At 44.8% G+C, this 16117-nt stretch overlaps 1 protein-coding gene across 1 annotated transcript in view; it reads right to left on the bottom strand.

Annotated features, from left to right (window-relative positions):
- Positions 1-16117, bottom strand: part of LOC124046907 (MAM domain-containing glycosylphosphatidylinositol anchor protein 1-like) — a 121807-nt gene that overhangs the window by 10295 nt on the left and 95395 nt on the right. Inside the window, exon 11 of the mRNA XM_046367677.1 lies at positions 5853-5961. Within this exon, the coding sequence (XP_046223633.1) occupies positions 5853-5961 (109 nt within the window). The remainder of the gene's footprint in view (positions 1-5852; positions 5962-16117) is intronic.

Raw genomic sequence — 16117 nt, 5'->3', positions numbered from 1 at the left:
GGGGTCCGCTAGCGGAACGCCTACCCTAGAAAGGACAAGGAGAGGAGGGGCTTGATCCTAGATCAGCATTCATACTCTAATTTTTTAAAATTGTGTTTGGTATAGTAATGGCTGCTTACAGTAATGGCGTAATGGAGAGAATGGCTGCCGTTTTATTGGCTCTTAACCAACCGTGGTATTTTGTTTAACTTATTTTCTACATAATGTTGCTGCTACCGTCTCGTATGTCTGAAAAGAGCTTCTGGACATCAGAACATTGATTACTTACCTTGTATTGGACAAATATATTTTCTTTAATGAATCCGACAGGAGGGATATACTCCAGACACCCGAATAGGCCCTCACCCCCGTCATTCGCAGGAGAAAGAAGCTGAGATTTTGAGGAAGGAGATTGGGGTGCCTTGTGAGGATCAGGCGAATAGTGGATAATATGTTTTTGCCATTTGTATAGTTAGCCAATGGACAACCACTGGAAAATAACTGGGACGAACTAAAAGCACGTATATTCAACCAAAGGGACATTAAAAACTGTAATATCTTATGTTTCACCGATTTGTGGCTGAACGACGACATTAATAACATACAGCTGGCGGCTTATATGCTCTATCGGCAGGATCGAACAGCAGCCTCTGGTAATACAAGGGGTGGCGGTCATTGTATATTTGTAAACAACAGCTGGTGCACGATATCTAAGCAAGTCTCGAGGTTTTGCTCGCCTGAGGTAGAGTATCTCATGATAAGCTGTAGACCACACTATCTATCAAGAGTGTTTTCATCTGTATTTTTCGTAGCTGTCTACATACCACCACAGACCAATGCTGTAACTAAGACCACACTCAATGAGCTGTAAGAAAACAGGAAAACACTCACGCAGGGAATTTTAATGCAGGGAAACTCAAATCAGATTTACCTCATTTCTATCAGCATGTTAAATGTGAAACTAGAGGGGAAAAAAACTGTAGACCACCTTTACTGCATACACAGAAACACGTACTAAGCTCTCCCTCACCCTCCATTTGGCAAATCTGACCATAATTCTATACTCCTGATTCGTGCTTATAAGCAAAAACTAAAGTAGGAAGCACCAGTGACTCGGTCAATAACAAAATGGTCAGATGAAGCAGAAGCTAAACTACTGGACGGTTTTGCTAGCACAGACTGGAATATGTTCCAGGATTCTTCTGATGGTATTGAGCAGTACACCACATCAGTCACTGGCTTCATCAATAAGTGCATTGATGATGTCGTCCCCACAGTGACTGTACATACATACCCCAACCAGAAGCCATGGTTTACAGGCAACATCAGCACTGAGCTAAAGGGTAGAGCTGCCACTTTCAAGGAGCGGGACTCTAACCCGGAAGCTGATAAGAAATCCCGCTATGCCCTCCGACAAACCATCAAACAGGAAAAGCTTCAATACAGGACAAAGATTGAAACGTACTACACTGGCTCCGATGCTCGTCAGATGTGGCAGGGATTGCAAATTAATACGGACTAAAAAGGAAAGCACGGCCAAGAGCTGCCCAGTGACACGATCCTACCAGATGAGCTAAATAACTTCCATGCTTGCTTCGAGGCAAATAACACTGAAACATGCATGAGAGCATCAGCTGTTCCAACTGTGTGTTCATGCTCTCTGCAGCTGACGTGAGTAAGACCTTTAAACAGGTCAACATTCACAAGGACGCTGGGCCAAACGGATTACCAGGATGTGTACTGCGAGCAGGCGCTAACCAACTCGCAAGTGTCCTCACTGACATTTGCAACCTCTACCTGTCTGAGTCTGAAATATCAACATGTTTCAAGCAGACCACCATAGTCCCTGTGCCCAAGAACACTAAGGTAAACTGCCTAAATGACTACCAACCCGTAGCACTCACGTCTGTAACCATGAAGTGCTTTCAAAGACTGGTCATGGCTCACATCAACATCATTATCCCAGAAACCCCAGACCGACTCCAATTTACATTCCGCCCCAACAGATCCACAGTTTATGCAATCTATATTGCATTTCACAGTGCCCTTTCACACCTGGAAAAAAGGAACAACTATGTGAGAATGCTATTCATTGACTACAGGTTAGCGTTCAACACCATAGTGGCCTCAAAGCTCATCACTAAGCTAAGGACCCTGGGACTTAACACCTCCCTCTGCAACTGGATTCTAGACTTCCTGACGGGCTGCCCCTGGTGGTAATGGTAGGTAACATCACATCTTCCATGCTGATCTTCAACACGGGGGCCCCTCAGGGCTGCGTGCTCATTCCCCTCCTGTACTCCCTGTTCACTCATGACTGCACGGCCAGGCACAACTCCAAAAACATCATTAAGTTTGCCGATGACAGAACAGTGGTGGGCCTGATCCCCGACAACGACGAGACAGCCTATAGGGAGGAGGTCAGAGACCTGACCGCGTGGTGCAAGGACAACATCCTCTCAATATGATCAAGACAAAGGAGATTATTGTGGACTACAGGAAAAGGAGACAGGGGCACGTCCCCATTCTCATCGACGGGGCTGTAGTGGAGGAGGTTGGCGTCCACATCACCACCAAACTAACATGGTCCAAGCACACCAAGACAGGCGATTAGGCATGGCTTGCAGTCGGCGTTCCAATTCATCCCAAAGGTGTTCGATGAGGTTGAGATCAGGGCTCTGTGCAGGCCAGTCAAGTTCTTCCACACCAATCTGGACAAACCATTTCTATATGGACCTTGCTTTGTACACGGTGGCCATTGTCATGCTGAAACACAAAAGGGCCTTCCCAAAACAGTTGCCACAAAGTGAAGAGGGCACGACAACACCGATTTGGCATAGGTCCCCAGATCCTCAAAAAGTTATACAGTTACACAACTGCTCGGCATCCGACCATAAGGCACTTCAGAGGGTAGTGTGTACAGCCCAGTACATCACCGGGGCCAAGCTTCCTGCCATCCAGGACCTCTATACTAGGCAGTGTCAGAGGAAGGCCCAAAAAATGGTCAAAGACCCCAGCCAACCAAGTCATAGACTGTTCTCTCTGCTATCGCACGGCAAGCAGTACCGGAGCACCAATTCTAGGTCCCAAAGGCTCCTTAGCAACTTCCCATGCCATAAGAATGCTGAACAATTAATCAAATGGCTACTATTGGGACTATTTGCATTGACCTCTCCTCCTTTTTTTTACACTGCTGCTACTCAAATAGGAGCAAGGAAAACCGCTGGTTGGCTTGGCAAACAAGACGAACTGGCACAGAGAGACAGGAAACAAAGGGATATATACATTGGGGATAATAAGCGACACCTGGGGGGGTGGGGGGGTGGAGACAATCTCAAGGACAGGTGAACCATATCAGGCTGTGACAGTGTCATGGTGTTTTTTTCAGATTGTGGGGGCTGTTTTGTTAGACTTCTGTGTGGATTTTGACATTATTGATCATAGTCTGCTGTTGGAAAAAAGCATGTGTTATGGCTTTACACCCCGTGCTATAGTGTGGATAAAGAGTTACTTGTCTAATAGAACACAGAGGGAGTTCTTTAATGGAAGCCTCTCCAACATAATCCAGGTAGAATCAGAAATTACCCAGGGCAGCTGTCTAGGCCCATTACTTTTTTTCAATCTTTACTAATGAATTGCCACTGGCTTTGAAAAAAGTGTCTATGTATGCGGATGACTCACACTGTACATGTCAGCTACTACAGCGACTGAAATGACTCCAACACTTACAAAGAGTTGCAGTTAGTTTCAGAGTGGGTTGCAAGGAACAAGTTAGTCCTAAATATTACCTACATATATCATTCTTCATCGTTGCGTCTGCTTATACATACAGGTTGCCCAGGTGTGTGGGCTGCATCTTTCCTCTACCCAATCTCTTCTATCCAATAATAACTAATCTGTCTCAGCTAATCTATCTGGGCTCCTGAGCGGCACAGAGGTCTAAGGCACTGGATATCTGTGCAAGTGGTGTCACTACAGTCCCTGGTTGAAATCCAGTCTGTATCACATCTTTCTGTGATTGGGAGTCCCATAGGGCTGTGCACAATTGGCCCAGTGTCATCTGGGTTTGGCTGGGGTAGGCCGTCATTGTAATTAATAATTTGTTCTGAACTGACTTGCCAAGTAAAAATATATAAAAATAAAGAAAATAGCTGCACCACTGCGTCAATCACACGGGCTAGCGTAGCCTAGTTTCCTGTTTACACCCTCCATCAATAATTCACTGTATTCCTTTAGGATCCCTGCTATAACTCCTTTCTTCCCCACTAGCCCTCGTCTCTTTCGCTATCTCAGATGAGGTGTTTTGTGGGAGGTAGAATGGTTTTCTCGTTAATTATTTACTGACCCACCGATGTCTCTTGATTTGTTTGGGCTGTCTTGGCCTGTTGCTTTCGGTTAGGAAGGCATCCATTGCACAGAGATTTGAAATGTGTTGGATAGTCAGGTCGCTCACCTCCCCATTTGATCTGTGGGGAAATGCATGTGCCTTCAGCTATGTTGGGCACACCCATAAGTGTTGAAAATATTAACGTGGGCACCCTCATGAGTGGTAAAAATACACAGATATCAACACTGTACCAGACCACTTTCTTTCCCAAATTATAGTCTATAGTATGTCTAACTTGATCCCTCGATATTGTGATAGTACAGTAGCTTTATCTTTTAGAATTTACAATTTCCCAAGATCCCCCATTCATTTACAAATCAAATGTTAATGGTTCTCTATCTCTATTTCCCAGACTGCGCTTGAGGTCAGGGGCAGCTTCAAATCAGTTTAGTGCCAGCTTGATTCAAGCACTGTGGTCAGTGGTGGTCAACGGACACAAGAATACATTGACAGTTAGAGCTTTCTCACTTACAGGTAGATAATTGTCAATAGAAGCCATCGTGTGGAGTTGTTCAATTGTGGCTGCCTATACATTGGCAATTAAGAGCTCTTTCAATTATGGTTAGTGCTTTGGTCAGGGCTGTATGAAGCCATTGTATGTAGTCTGGTGTGGGTAGCATGGAGGAATCCTATAGCAGTGTCAATGAAGGTCAAGGCGTGTTGTGCCTTGCTACACTAAAAAAATGCTAGGTTAAAAGCTACCCAGTTTTGGGTAAATAGTGGACAGAACACACTTTGGGTTATTTTTTAACTAGCCAGTCGGGTCACTGAGCTATGCACCACTGGGTCAGATCATAAGACTGGAGGTGTGGTTTAGTAGGGGCGTGGCTTTTAGATTATTATTTTTGGCCACCTGTGAGATTAAATGTCGTTCCGGTTAATCTGTTCTGTTGTACTGCCAACAAGTGTTATGGTTGAGTGCTGACATTTTTGATGCCCCATTGGGGGCAGCTCCCCCCCCCCACTACTATTTTTTATGTCACATGTCTTCTGCAATCCGTTCTCCTCACTTCATCTTTCTTAATCTCTTGCTCTCTCACCTTCTCTCTAACACCTTAAATATCTCTCCTCATTAATATCATTCTGCCACCAGTTTCCATTATTAGGGTCTCTGCTCTCTGGTTAACTAAATTCCCTCCTTCTATCCCTCTGTCTCTGGTTTCCCCAAATCTAAAAAAAATGTAAATTCATCCACCTGCTGAAGAAAGCGTTTATTTATTGCATATTACATTTTCAAAGTAACCATACAGCATAGAGTATAGCTTTGGAAAAAGGCCAGCGTCTGTGAAAGGGCAAGATCTCGACAATGTTTTGGTGAAACTGAACAATTCTTTCCTTTTACTGTGTTTGGTTTGTAATGGTGAGAATGTGATAGACTGTGTCTGCCTTTAGTGAATTGGTGAGATTAATAGACAGATTTTGACCTAATATCTGCGTCAAGGGGCAACTTCCCCCTACACCTACAGTAATATTGTGACATACATACCTGTGTTGGAAACGGAATTCTCCTGCTTGCATTTCCCTTTGGTGACTGATACATCATCGATGGCAATGTCCCCTTCGTAGCCCGATCCCCGAATGGCCTGAAACACCACCTGGACAGGGAAAGAGAAAAACAGACTTTAAAAGGGAATAACTTGGCTTTCCATAGAAAATTCACTTCCACTTGCATTGCCAATACCACCAAAGTATTGTGCCAAATTGCTGCCAAGAATGACATAGACCTACAAGAGATTTACCACTCAGAATATTGTTTTTATTTAAACCTTTTTTTATTTTATTTTGTCACTTAGAGCGTATTCCATTTGGAGAAAAAAGGAAACCACACCAACCACCACAGCAACAACAAGGAGAGTACACTTTCATCCATAATATCATTCACCTCAGACTGGTGGGTAATCTATTCTTAATTCTCTTAATGAGAAAACAAAAAAGGGATACAGCATATCCATGGCGAATGATTGTGGCATATTGAGTGTGAGGCAACGGGCATTCATTAATGTTAGTGTATACTCTGGCTCGTGTGTGTTAGAGTGCCTTGATATTTCTGTGCGTGTCCATTTTTTTAACTTTTCATTACTGTGAGTGTATGCTTATTATGGTTGCATCCCTACAGGTTACAATTAAGGCACCACAGGACAACCCCCGCCACGCGTACTCGTCCATATAAGGACAAAACGCCACACAGCCTCTTGACCCACAGTTGACCAGGGGCTCATCAACTACCAGCTCTCTGACCACTCTCTCTTTCTTCCAATTTAGCACAAAGGTGGATGGTGCGGCTCTCTCGCTGCTATTCTCTAATTGAATCCCAGAATACACTCCTTGGAACGAGGGACTCCTTTGAATAAATAAAGAATGCCTGGAGAGGAGGTTTTGACAGGGATGGAGGGAGTGAAGGGGTGAGACTCTGATAGATGTGACTGGTCTACTCATTTGCGAGGGATCTTTAGTTGATTTGTCCGCGAGGTGGAAGAAGGGCAGAGGGGTGGCTAGGCTAATTGGCCAAAGGGCCGTGGTGGGCGGACAGGTGGTGTTGAGGAAAAGAGCCCATTCACACAATGTCCAATTATACTCAATGGTATTAGTCACACTGCTATAAATGCACACGAACACACACACACCTTACAAACCTTTGTCCTTGTGTGCATATGTGTGTGTGTGTGTGTGTGTGTGTGTGTGTGTGTGTGTGTGTGTGTGTGTGTGTGTGTGTGTGTGTGTGTGTGTGTGTGTGTGTGTGTGTGTGTGTGTGTGTGTGTGTGTGTGTGTGTGTGTGTGTGTGTGTGTGTGTGTGTGTGTGTGTGTGTGTGTGTGTGTGTGTGTGTTTGTGTGTCTAGTCGGCCAGGTCTTGCTATTCATTTTTATTCATGTATTCACTTCCATAGCTCTTTCGAGTAAATCCCCTCATCTAATAGGCAGAGGCAATGCTGCCGACAGTACAAGCCTGATTTATTATAGGGCAGACAAGCCTTACTGGGGGCTCTGACACACACAAACACACACACAGAAACACATGCACGCACACACGCAAACACACATAAACACACACGCACTATGGCTACGAGAGAGAGAGCAAGAGAGGTGAAATTGAGAGGATTGAGAGAGACATGAGTGCGAAGAGAGAGGGAGAGGATTGAGAGGGAAGAGAAATAGAGAGATAGAAAGAGAGCTACCAAGGCACCATGAATTAAACAGCTATAAACCTGGATGTGTGTGTGTGTGCGCACACATATGTCTGTCTTTGTGCATGTATGTATGTCTTTGTGCACGTGTATGTATGTCCATGTGGTGTGTGGTTGTTATTGATGTGTGTGAGTGTGATTTATCTTTGTAAAGATTTGGGTAACTGCGTGAGATTTTGAAAGCTTGTGTAAACATCTGTAAGTGGGGCTGTGTGTGTGTCTGTCTAAATTACTATGCTCTCCTCACTTTGTTTTCTCCTGCTGGAGGGGATACATTTGTAGCAGTAGAACAGGGCTCAGTCTGGCTCAGTCTGGCTCAGCTCCCTATGACACACACCCACAGGCGCACACACACACAGGCTTGAGGGCATGCAGATACATGCACACTTTACACACGTGCATGCACAGCAAATTTGCGAGTGTTGGTGTTAAGGTAAAAAGTGTTGTGAGTGTTATAACTGAGTGTTGATTCCAGTGGGGTTAACACCAGTGGGATTAACATTTTCACCATGTGGCTACCAAAATAAGTGTTATTTTATTCACAATGAAATCAACACTGCGTGGTTTTGTTGTATTTCAGTCAACTCTCTCAGAGTGAAAAAGACATGTGAGGGTCCTCATTATCATTCCTCCATGAATGCTTTGTTGCAGGTTGAGGTTAAGCATAGTTTGTTCTAGTATCTATGTTTATGCATGCACATTGATTATACTATACAAAGATAAACTCTTCTAAACTAATCCAATCTGGAATAGTGAAGGGTCGTTCGCAAACGAACAGCTCTTTTTGAACAGATCTTTTTGATGGACGTCAGGAACCGAATCACATCAGTGAAAGACCCGTACATGTGGATGCTGCTACTACTGCTTTCTGAGCTCAAAACAAACGTTTTCACCAGATAAGTTACAAAATAACTTTCTACAGAGGGTGAATTCTCACTGCAGAAACAATAAATAGCATGGAGAGTGCGTCTGGACCGTGCTGATTTTTTCATTGTGTAAAATAAGGGGCATAATTGTGAGAATGTCTAATAATTTGGCCAGGTAAAAATGTATTTGAACAACATTTCACGATCTGCCTACCTTTTGGGATATACATTGGTTCTAGGTCGATTTTTAAGCATTATTAACGAAGAGCTGTTTGGGAGCCACTCTTTTACGTGAATGTTGCAAAATGATTCGGCTCACAGAAAAGACTCAGCACTAATCTGTAAGGGGTTGAACTTATTGCACCCTTTTTAGAGATGGATGTTCCAGTTTAGATGGTTTAGGTAGTATTGTTTGTCAAGTCCTTGACCATAGAAATCATTCTGAATGCATGCATGTTGTGGGTGATGAATGATTCCAATTGTTTTATATTGTTAGCAGTTGATGTTATTCTTTAATAACACACACCCCAAAGCAAATCAGCTGGAGGAATATTGGTTTATTCAAATAGGACAAATCACTCTCCTGTTCTCAGTGATTCTCTCCTGTGATTCTCTCCACAGAACAAACGGACAGGATGTAGTTCATAACCCAGCCCCAGCCTGTGGTTGACCAATTAGAATTTCTTGCAATAAAACTGGGCCAAATAATTCTCTCTACTATTATTCTGACATTTCACACTCTTAAAATAAAGTGGTGATCCTAACTGACCTAAAACAGGGCATTTTTACTTGGATTAAATGTCAGGAATTGTTAAAAACTGAGTTCAAATGTATTTGGCTAAGGTGTATGTAAACTTCTGACTTCAACTGTAGATTTCCCTATGTAAACATGTCCTGATTTTCAGGAAAAAGTTAGACATTTCACCTAGATATCCCAAATATGATGACTGCGGTGTACAACATAGAAGCTTATCAGGTTCTGATCATATTACTATGCTTTTTCACCCGAGATTGGCCCCCGATTGCTAATCAATCCGTTCTTCATTCTCCAGGCTCTGCTTTGTCATCAAAATGGACAACCTTGCAATGAGTGGCATGTATCCATCGTGATTTTCCCTGGACTTTTACTGCTGACCTCGTTAGAAGCTAAACTTGATAAAGACCTTCCCATTTTGGCCCTAATTTCTCAATTATTTTGGCCCTAATGCCACTGTGCTGGTACTACGTCATGTCCCCCCTCGGGAGTTATTCCCCACACCTCTTTTACTTGTCTGTCTGCTTACCCTACTGCATTGTATGCAATAGTTAAGCACATTGTCCATTGTAGTAACTGCCCATGCCCAGCCTAACTGCCTCATACCCTCCTCCACAATGCTTGAACCATCTGTGTGTAAAATAAACTCATGGTTTACCAACGGATGACTCTTAATAAACCCATCAAGGAGCAGATCCAAAAACAACTCAACAGTCATGTTCAAGTAATGGGGTCTCTGTGGGAAGCATCAGAGTAGCTGGATTACATAGTGTGCCACATCACCTTCCCTTCAGAAATGTTCATGTAGAGTCAAGTTGCATAAGGCCTAAAATAGGTCGTTTAAATGAGCCTATCCACACCCTTGCATCAATCTTCAATGGACCGATAGAAATTGATAATGGTTCGGTCTGTTTCATATCTGCCCCCCCCCACTCCTGGGCAATACAGTGACTTCAGCACCAGTACCTACTAAAACATCTAATGCAAAGTTGTTAACCATCATGTTCACATATATTCCATCCGATTTCATATGTACACCAGCTGAGATGGGACGTAAGAGGGGTCTATTAGTTTCCCTCAACAGCATCCAGCAAACTCTGCTGCTGAGCCGGAGAGAGCTTCTTAAATTTCTGCATCAGCGTTGTGTCATTGGGGCTGTTGTCTTGATTCTATTTTCCCTTAGACGAACCGTGCTTCTCCTGGCCATTCCTCATAGAAACATGTTTTATTTTCTGAAATTCTCGTTGCCGGTGACCAGAAATCCCACAATAATGACATTCACCAGGTTTCTTTTTTGCTGAACTAATAATGTTGTTGGTTTCACTCGGCACCTGCACAACTCTGAACATTCATCCAACTGTTTTGGATATGCTGATTTTTGTGTGATTACTGTCACTAGAGGTTTGTCTTTACTTACTTTTACAGCCTGTGTTCTGGTAGGCCTAAGACATCGTTTGTCACTGCTGTCAGTATCTGTTGACTCAAAGCCAGGCAGTGCTGACCAGATGTTTGAAACCCGGTCATCCTTGCGCAACTCAGCCTGAGGGTAGATTGAGGGAACAAAGGGTCCTCCACATGTTGGAGCCAAGTCTGTTTTTACAACCCTTGCCTGTAATTGTTGAATTTCTTCATTTAAGGTTTTGATCTGTTCACCAAGAGTTTTGAAACTTTCCTCATCCTTCTTCATTGCCCTGTCATGATTCTCCAGAAATAATTTATCATCCCTTTTTCTTACTTTGGTTAAAACAGTTAAAGTCAATCGTGTCTTTGTCAACAATGATGAAATATGTATTTATTTCCAATTGCCTACACTTCTCTACTTTGAAATGTCTTCTGACCCCTCCTGTCTCAGCCTCCAGTATTTATGCTGCAGTAGTTTGTGTCGGGGGGCTAGGGTCAGTTTTTATGTCTGGAGAACTTCTCCTGTCTTATTCGGTGTCCTGTGTGAATTTAAGTGTGCTCTCTCTAATTCTCTCTTTCTCTCTCAGAGGACCTGAGCCCTAGGACCATGCCTCAGGACTACCTGACATGAGGACTCCTTGCTGTCCCCAGTCCACCTGGCCATGCTGCTGCTCCAGTTTCAACTAATTTTAACCTGATTTGGTTCTTTTAAAATTATATTGGTCTAGGCTCACCCAGCAATTATGCCATTAATCAGGAGATTAAGAGTTGACTCCCAAAGTGTGGGTTGTGCTCAGCCTTCTGTCTTTCCACTGGATCAACACACAGTTGATACATTCTTCTCGTTGTTGAGACCAATGCATCCGGGTCATGGTACCAAATGTTAGCAGTTGATGTTATTCTTTAATAACACAGACCCCAAGGCAAATCAGGGGGAGGAAAATTGGTTTATGCAAATGGAACAAATCATGCTTGGAAATAGATGGTCATTCTCCCTTGTCCTCAGTGATTCTCTCTTTAGTGATTCTCAGGATGTAGTTCATAACCCAGCCCTAGCCTGTGGTTGACCAATTAGAATTTATTGCAATAAAACTGGGTCAATGGCCAAATAACAAGTATTCTATTTCAAACTCAATATATAGATTTATTCATCCCATGTCGCTGCATTAATCCCCTGTTAAAGAAAGAAACACTATTTCCCTTGATCGTTAGTACTGTATTGACCTCTCATCCTCTGTCTCTGTTTTGTGTATTTATCTTCAAAATATTATATTAATATTCTCCCACTGGCTGGATTCCCATAGGCATTACCAATCACTTCACAAAATAATATGTCTTATTCCCTAACACTAAAAAAGAGAAACAGCATCAAATCTAATAAAGTGTTAATTTATTAGGGACCAACTGTCATGTTTTGTCATTAATTATCATGTCTTGTCCCTGTGCTTCTCCTTTTATTCGTTTCCCTCTGCTGGTCTTATTAGGTTCTTTCCCTCTTTCTATCCGTCTCTCTCCCCCTCCCTCTCTCACTCTCTGTCGGCTCCCGAACGTAAGGCTCTCGAGGATTATTTATCTGTGTCTCTTGACGCCGGTACCATAGTGCCTTCTTCCTCTCCGGCCGGGGCGGGGTTCTTTTTTGTTAAGAAGAAGGACGGTACTCTGCGCCCCTGCGTGGATTATCGAGGGCTGAATGACATAACGGTTAAGAATCGTTATCCGCTTCCCCTTATGTCATCAGCCTTCGAGATTCTGCAGGGAGCCAGGTGCTTTACTAAGTTGGACCTTCGTAACGCTTACCATCTCGTGCGCATCAGAGAGGGGGACGAGTGGAAAACGGCGTTTAACACTCCGTTAGGGCATTTTGAGTACCGGGTTCTGCCGTTTGGTCTCGCCAATGCGCCAGCTGTTTTTCAGGCATTAGTTAATGATGTTCTGAGAGACATGCTGAACATCTTTGTTTTTGTCTATCTTGACGATATCCTGATTTTTTCACCGTCACTCGAGATTCATGTTCAGCACGTTCGACGTGTTCTACAGCGCCTTTTAGAGAATTGTCTCTACGTAAAGGCTGAGAAGTGCTCTTTTCATGTCTCCTCCGTTACTTTTCTCGGTTCCGTTATTTCCGCTGAAGGCATTCAGATGATTCCGCTAAGGTCCAAGCTGTCAGTGATTGGCCCGTTCCAAGGTCACGTGTCGAGTTGCAGCGCTTTTTAGGTTTCGCTAATTTCTATCGGCGTTTCATTCGTAATTTCGGTCAAGTTGCTGCCCCTCTCACAGCTCTTACTTCTGTCAAGACGTGTTTTAAGTGGTCCGGTTCCGCCCAGGGAGCTTTTGATCTTCTAAAAGAACGTTTTACGTCCGCTCCTATCCTCGTTACTCCTGACGTCACTAGACAATTCATTGTCGAGGTTGACGCTTCAGAGGTAGGCGTGGGAGCCATTCTATCCCAGCGCTTCCAATCTGACGATAAGGTTCATCCTTGCGCTTATTTTTCTCATCGCCTGTCGCCATCTGAGCGCAACTATGATGTGGGTAACCGTGAACTGCTCGCCATCCGCTTAGCCCTAGGCGAATGGCGACAGTGGTTGGAGGGGGCGACCGTTCCTTTTGTCGTTTGGACAGACCATAAGAACCTTGAGTACATCCGTTCTGCCAAACGACTTAATGCCCGTCAAGCTCGTTGGGCGTTGTTTTTCGCTCGTTTCGAGTTTGTGATTTCTTACCGTCCGGGTAGCAAGAACACCAAGCCTGATGCCTTATCCCGTCTGTTTAGTTCTTCTGTGGCTTCTACTGATCCCGAGGGGATTCTTCCTTATGGGCGTGTTGTCGGGTTGACAGTCTGGGGAATTGAAAGACAGGTTAAGCAAGCACTCACGCACACTGCGTCGCCGCGCGCTTGTCCTAGTAACCTCCTTTTCGTTCCTGTTTCCACTCGTCTGGCTGTTCTTCAGTGGGCTCACTCTGCCAAGTTAGCTGGTCATCCCGGTGTTCGAGGCACTCTTGCGTCTATTCGCCAGCGCTTTTGGTGGCCGACTCAGGAGCGTGACACGCGCCGTTTCGTGGCTGCTTGTTCGGACTGCGCGCAGACTAAGTCGGGTAACTCTCCTCCTGCCGGTCGTCTCAGACCGCTCCCCATTCCTTCTCGACCATGGTCTCACATCGCCCTAGACTTCATTACCGGTCTGCCTTTGTCTGCGGGGAAGACTGTGATTCTTACGGTTGTCGATAGGTTCTCTAAGGCGGCACATTTCATTCCCCTCGCTAAACTTCCTTCCGCTAAGGAGACGGCACAAATCATTATCGAGAATGTGTTCAGAATTCATGGCCTCCCGTTAGACGCCGTTTCAGACAGAGGTCCGCAATTCACGTCACAGTTTTGGAGGGAGTTCTGTCGTTTGATTGGTGCGTCCGTCAGTCTCTCTTCCGGGTTTCATCCCCAGTCTAACGGTCAAGCAGAGAGGGCCAATCAGACGATTGGTCGCATACTACGCAGCCTTTCTTTCAGAAACCCTGCGTCTTGGGCAGAACAGCTCCCCTGGGCAGAATACGCTCACAACTCGCTTCCTTCGTCTTCTACCGGGTTATCTCCGTTTCAGAGTAGTCTGGGTTACCAGCCTCCTCTGTTCTCATCCCAGCTTGCCGAGTCCAGCGTTCCCTCCGCTCAAGCGTTTGTCCAACGTTGTGAGCGCACCTGGAGGAGGGTGAGGTCTGCACTTTGCCGCTACAGGGCACAGACTGTGAGAGCCGTCAATAAACGCAGGATTAAGAGTCCAAGGTATTGTTGCGGCCAGAGAGTGTGGCTTTCCACTCGCAACCTTCCTCTTACGACAGCTTCTCGTAAGTTGACTCCGCGGTTCATTGGTCCGTTCCGTGTCTCCCAGGTCGTCAATCCTGTCGCTGTGCGACTGCTTCTTCCGCGACATCTTCGTCGCGTCCATCCTGTCTTCCATGTCTCCTGTGTCAAGCCCTTTCTTCGCACCCCGTTCGTCTTCCCTCCCCCCCTCCCGTCCTTGTCGAGAGCGCACCTATTTACAAGGTACATAAGATCATGGACATGCGTTCTCGGGGACGGGGTCACCAATACTTAGTGGATTGGGAGGGTTACGGTCCTGAGGAGAGGAGTTGGGTTCCGTCTCGGGACGTGCTGGACCGTTCACTCATTGATGATTTCCTCCGTTGCCGCCAGGATTCCTCCTCGAGTGCGCCAGGAGGCGCTCGGTGAGTGGGGGGGTACTGTCATGTTTTGTCATTAATTATCATGTCTTGTCCCTGTGCTTCTCCTTTTATTCGTTTCCCTCTGCTGGTCTTATTAGGTTCTTTCCCTCTTTCTATCCCTCTCTCTCCCCCTCCCTCTCTCACTCTCTCGCTCTCTCTTCTCTCTATCGTTCCGTTCCTGCTCCCAGCTGTTCCTATTCCCCTAATCATCATTTAGTCTTCCCACACCTGTTCCCGATCCTTTTCCCTGATTAGAGTTCCTATTTCTCTCCTTGTTTGCCGTACCTGCCCTGTCGGATCCTCATCTATAATTCACCGTGCTGTGTCTATGTTTTGCCCTGTCGTGTCGTGTTTCCCTCAGATGCTGCGTGGTGAGCAGGTGTCTGAGTCTGCTAGGTTCAAGTGCCTTCCCGAGGCAACCTGCAGTTCTCGATCAAGTCTCCTGTCTGTTCTCGTCTTTACGAGTAGTATTATGCTTTTGTTTTGTAAAGTTTCTTACTGGATTAAAAACTCTGTTTTCGCCAAGTCGCTTTTGGGTCCTCATTCACCTGCATAACACCAACACTCATTTGTGAACACTTAGTTTAACACTATTTCGTAGGGTCACATATCACATATCATTGTATTTGTATTTATTCAGGATCCTGGGGTCCAGCAAAGGCAAAAACATTACAATACATTTACAGATTTCACAACACACTGTGTGCCCTCAGGGCCTTATTCCACCACTACCACATATATACAGTACAAAATCCATGTGTACGTGTGTGTGCATAGTGCGTATGCTATCATGTGTGTGTGTGAATTCACCTATGTTTGTGTTGCTTCACTGCCCCCGCTGTTCCATAAGGTTTTTTAAATCAAATTTAACTGCTTGCATGAGTTACATGAGTAACAGGGCAGTGAAGCAACACAAACATAGGTGCATTCACACACACACACATGATAGCATACACACTATGCACACACACGTACACATGGATTTTGTGGAATATAGTTCCATGTAGTAATGGCTGTATTTAGAACTGTGCACCTCCCATAGACTTTTCTGACTTGCGGACTGTGAAGAGACGTCTTGTGGGGTATGCATGGGGTCCGAGCCGTTCAAACAGACAGCTCGGTGCATTCAACATGTCAATACCTCTCATAAATACAAGCAGTGATGAAGTCTATCTCTCCTCCACTTTGAGCCATGAGATATTGACATATATGTTATTAATATTTGCTATCTGTGTACATTCAAGGGTCAGCTGTGCTGCCCTGTCCTGAACCAACTGCAATTTTCCTAAGCCCTTTTTTGTGGCACCTCACCACACGACTGAAAAGTAGTCCA

The sequence above is a fragment of the Oncorhynchus gorbuscha genome, linkage group LG10 (genome assembly GCF_021184085.1).
Source record: "Oncorhynchus gorbuscha isolate QuinsamMale2020 ecotype Even-year linkage group LG10, OgorEven_v1.0, whole genome shotgun sequence".
NCBI lineage: Eukaryota > Metazoa > Chordata > Actinopteri > Salmoniformes > Salmonidae > Oncorhynchus > Oncorhynchus gorbuscha.
The sequence above is the reverse complement of the archived record's forward strand: the minus strand, read 5'-3'. Positions and strand labels throughout refer to the sequence as shown.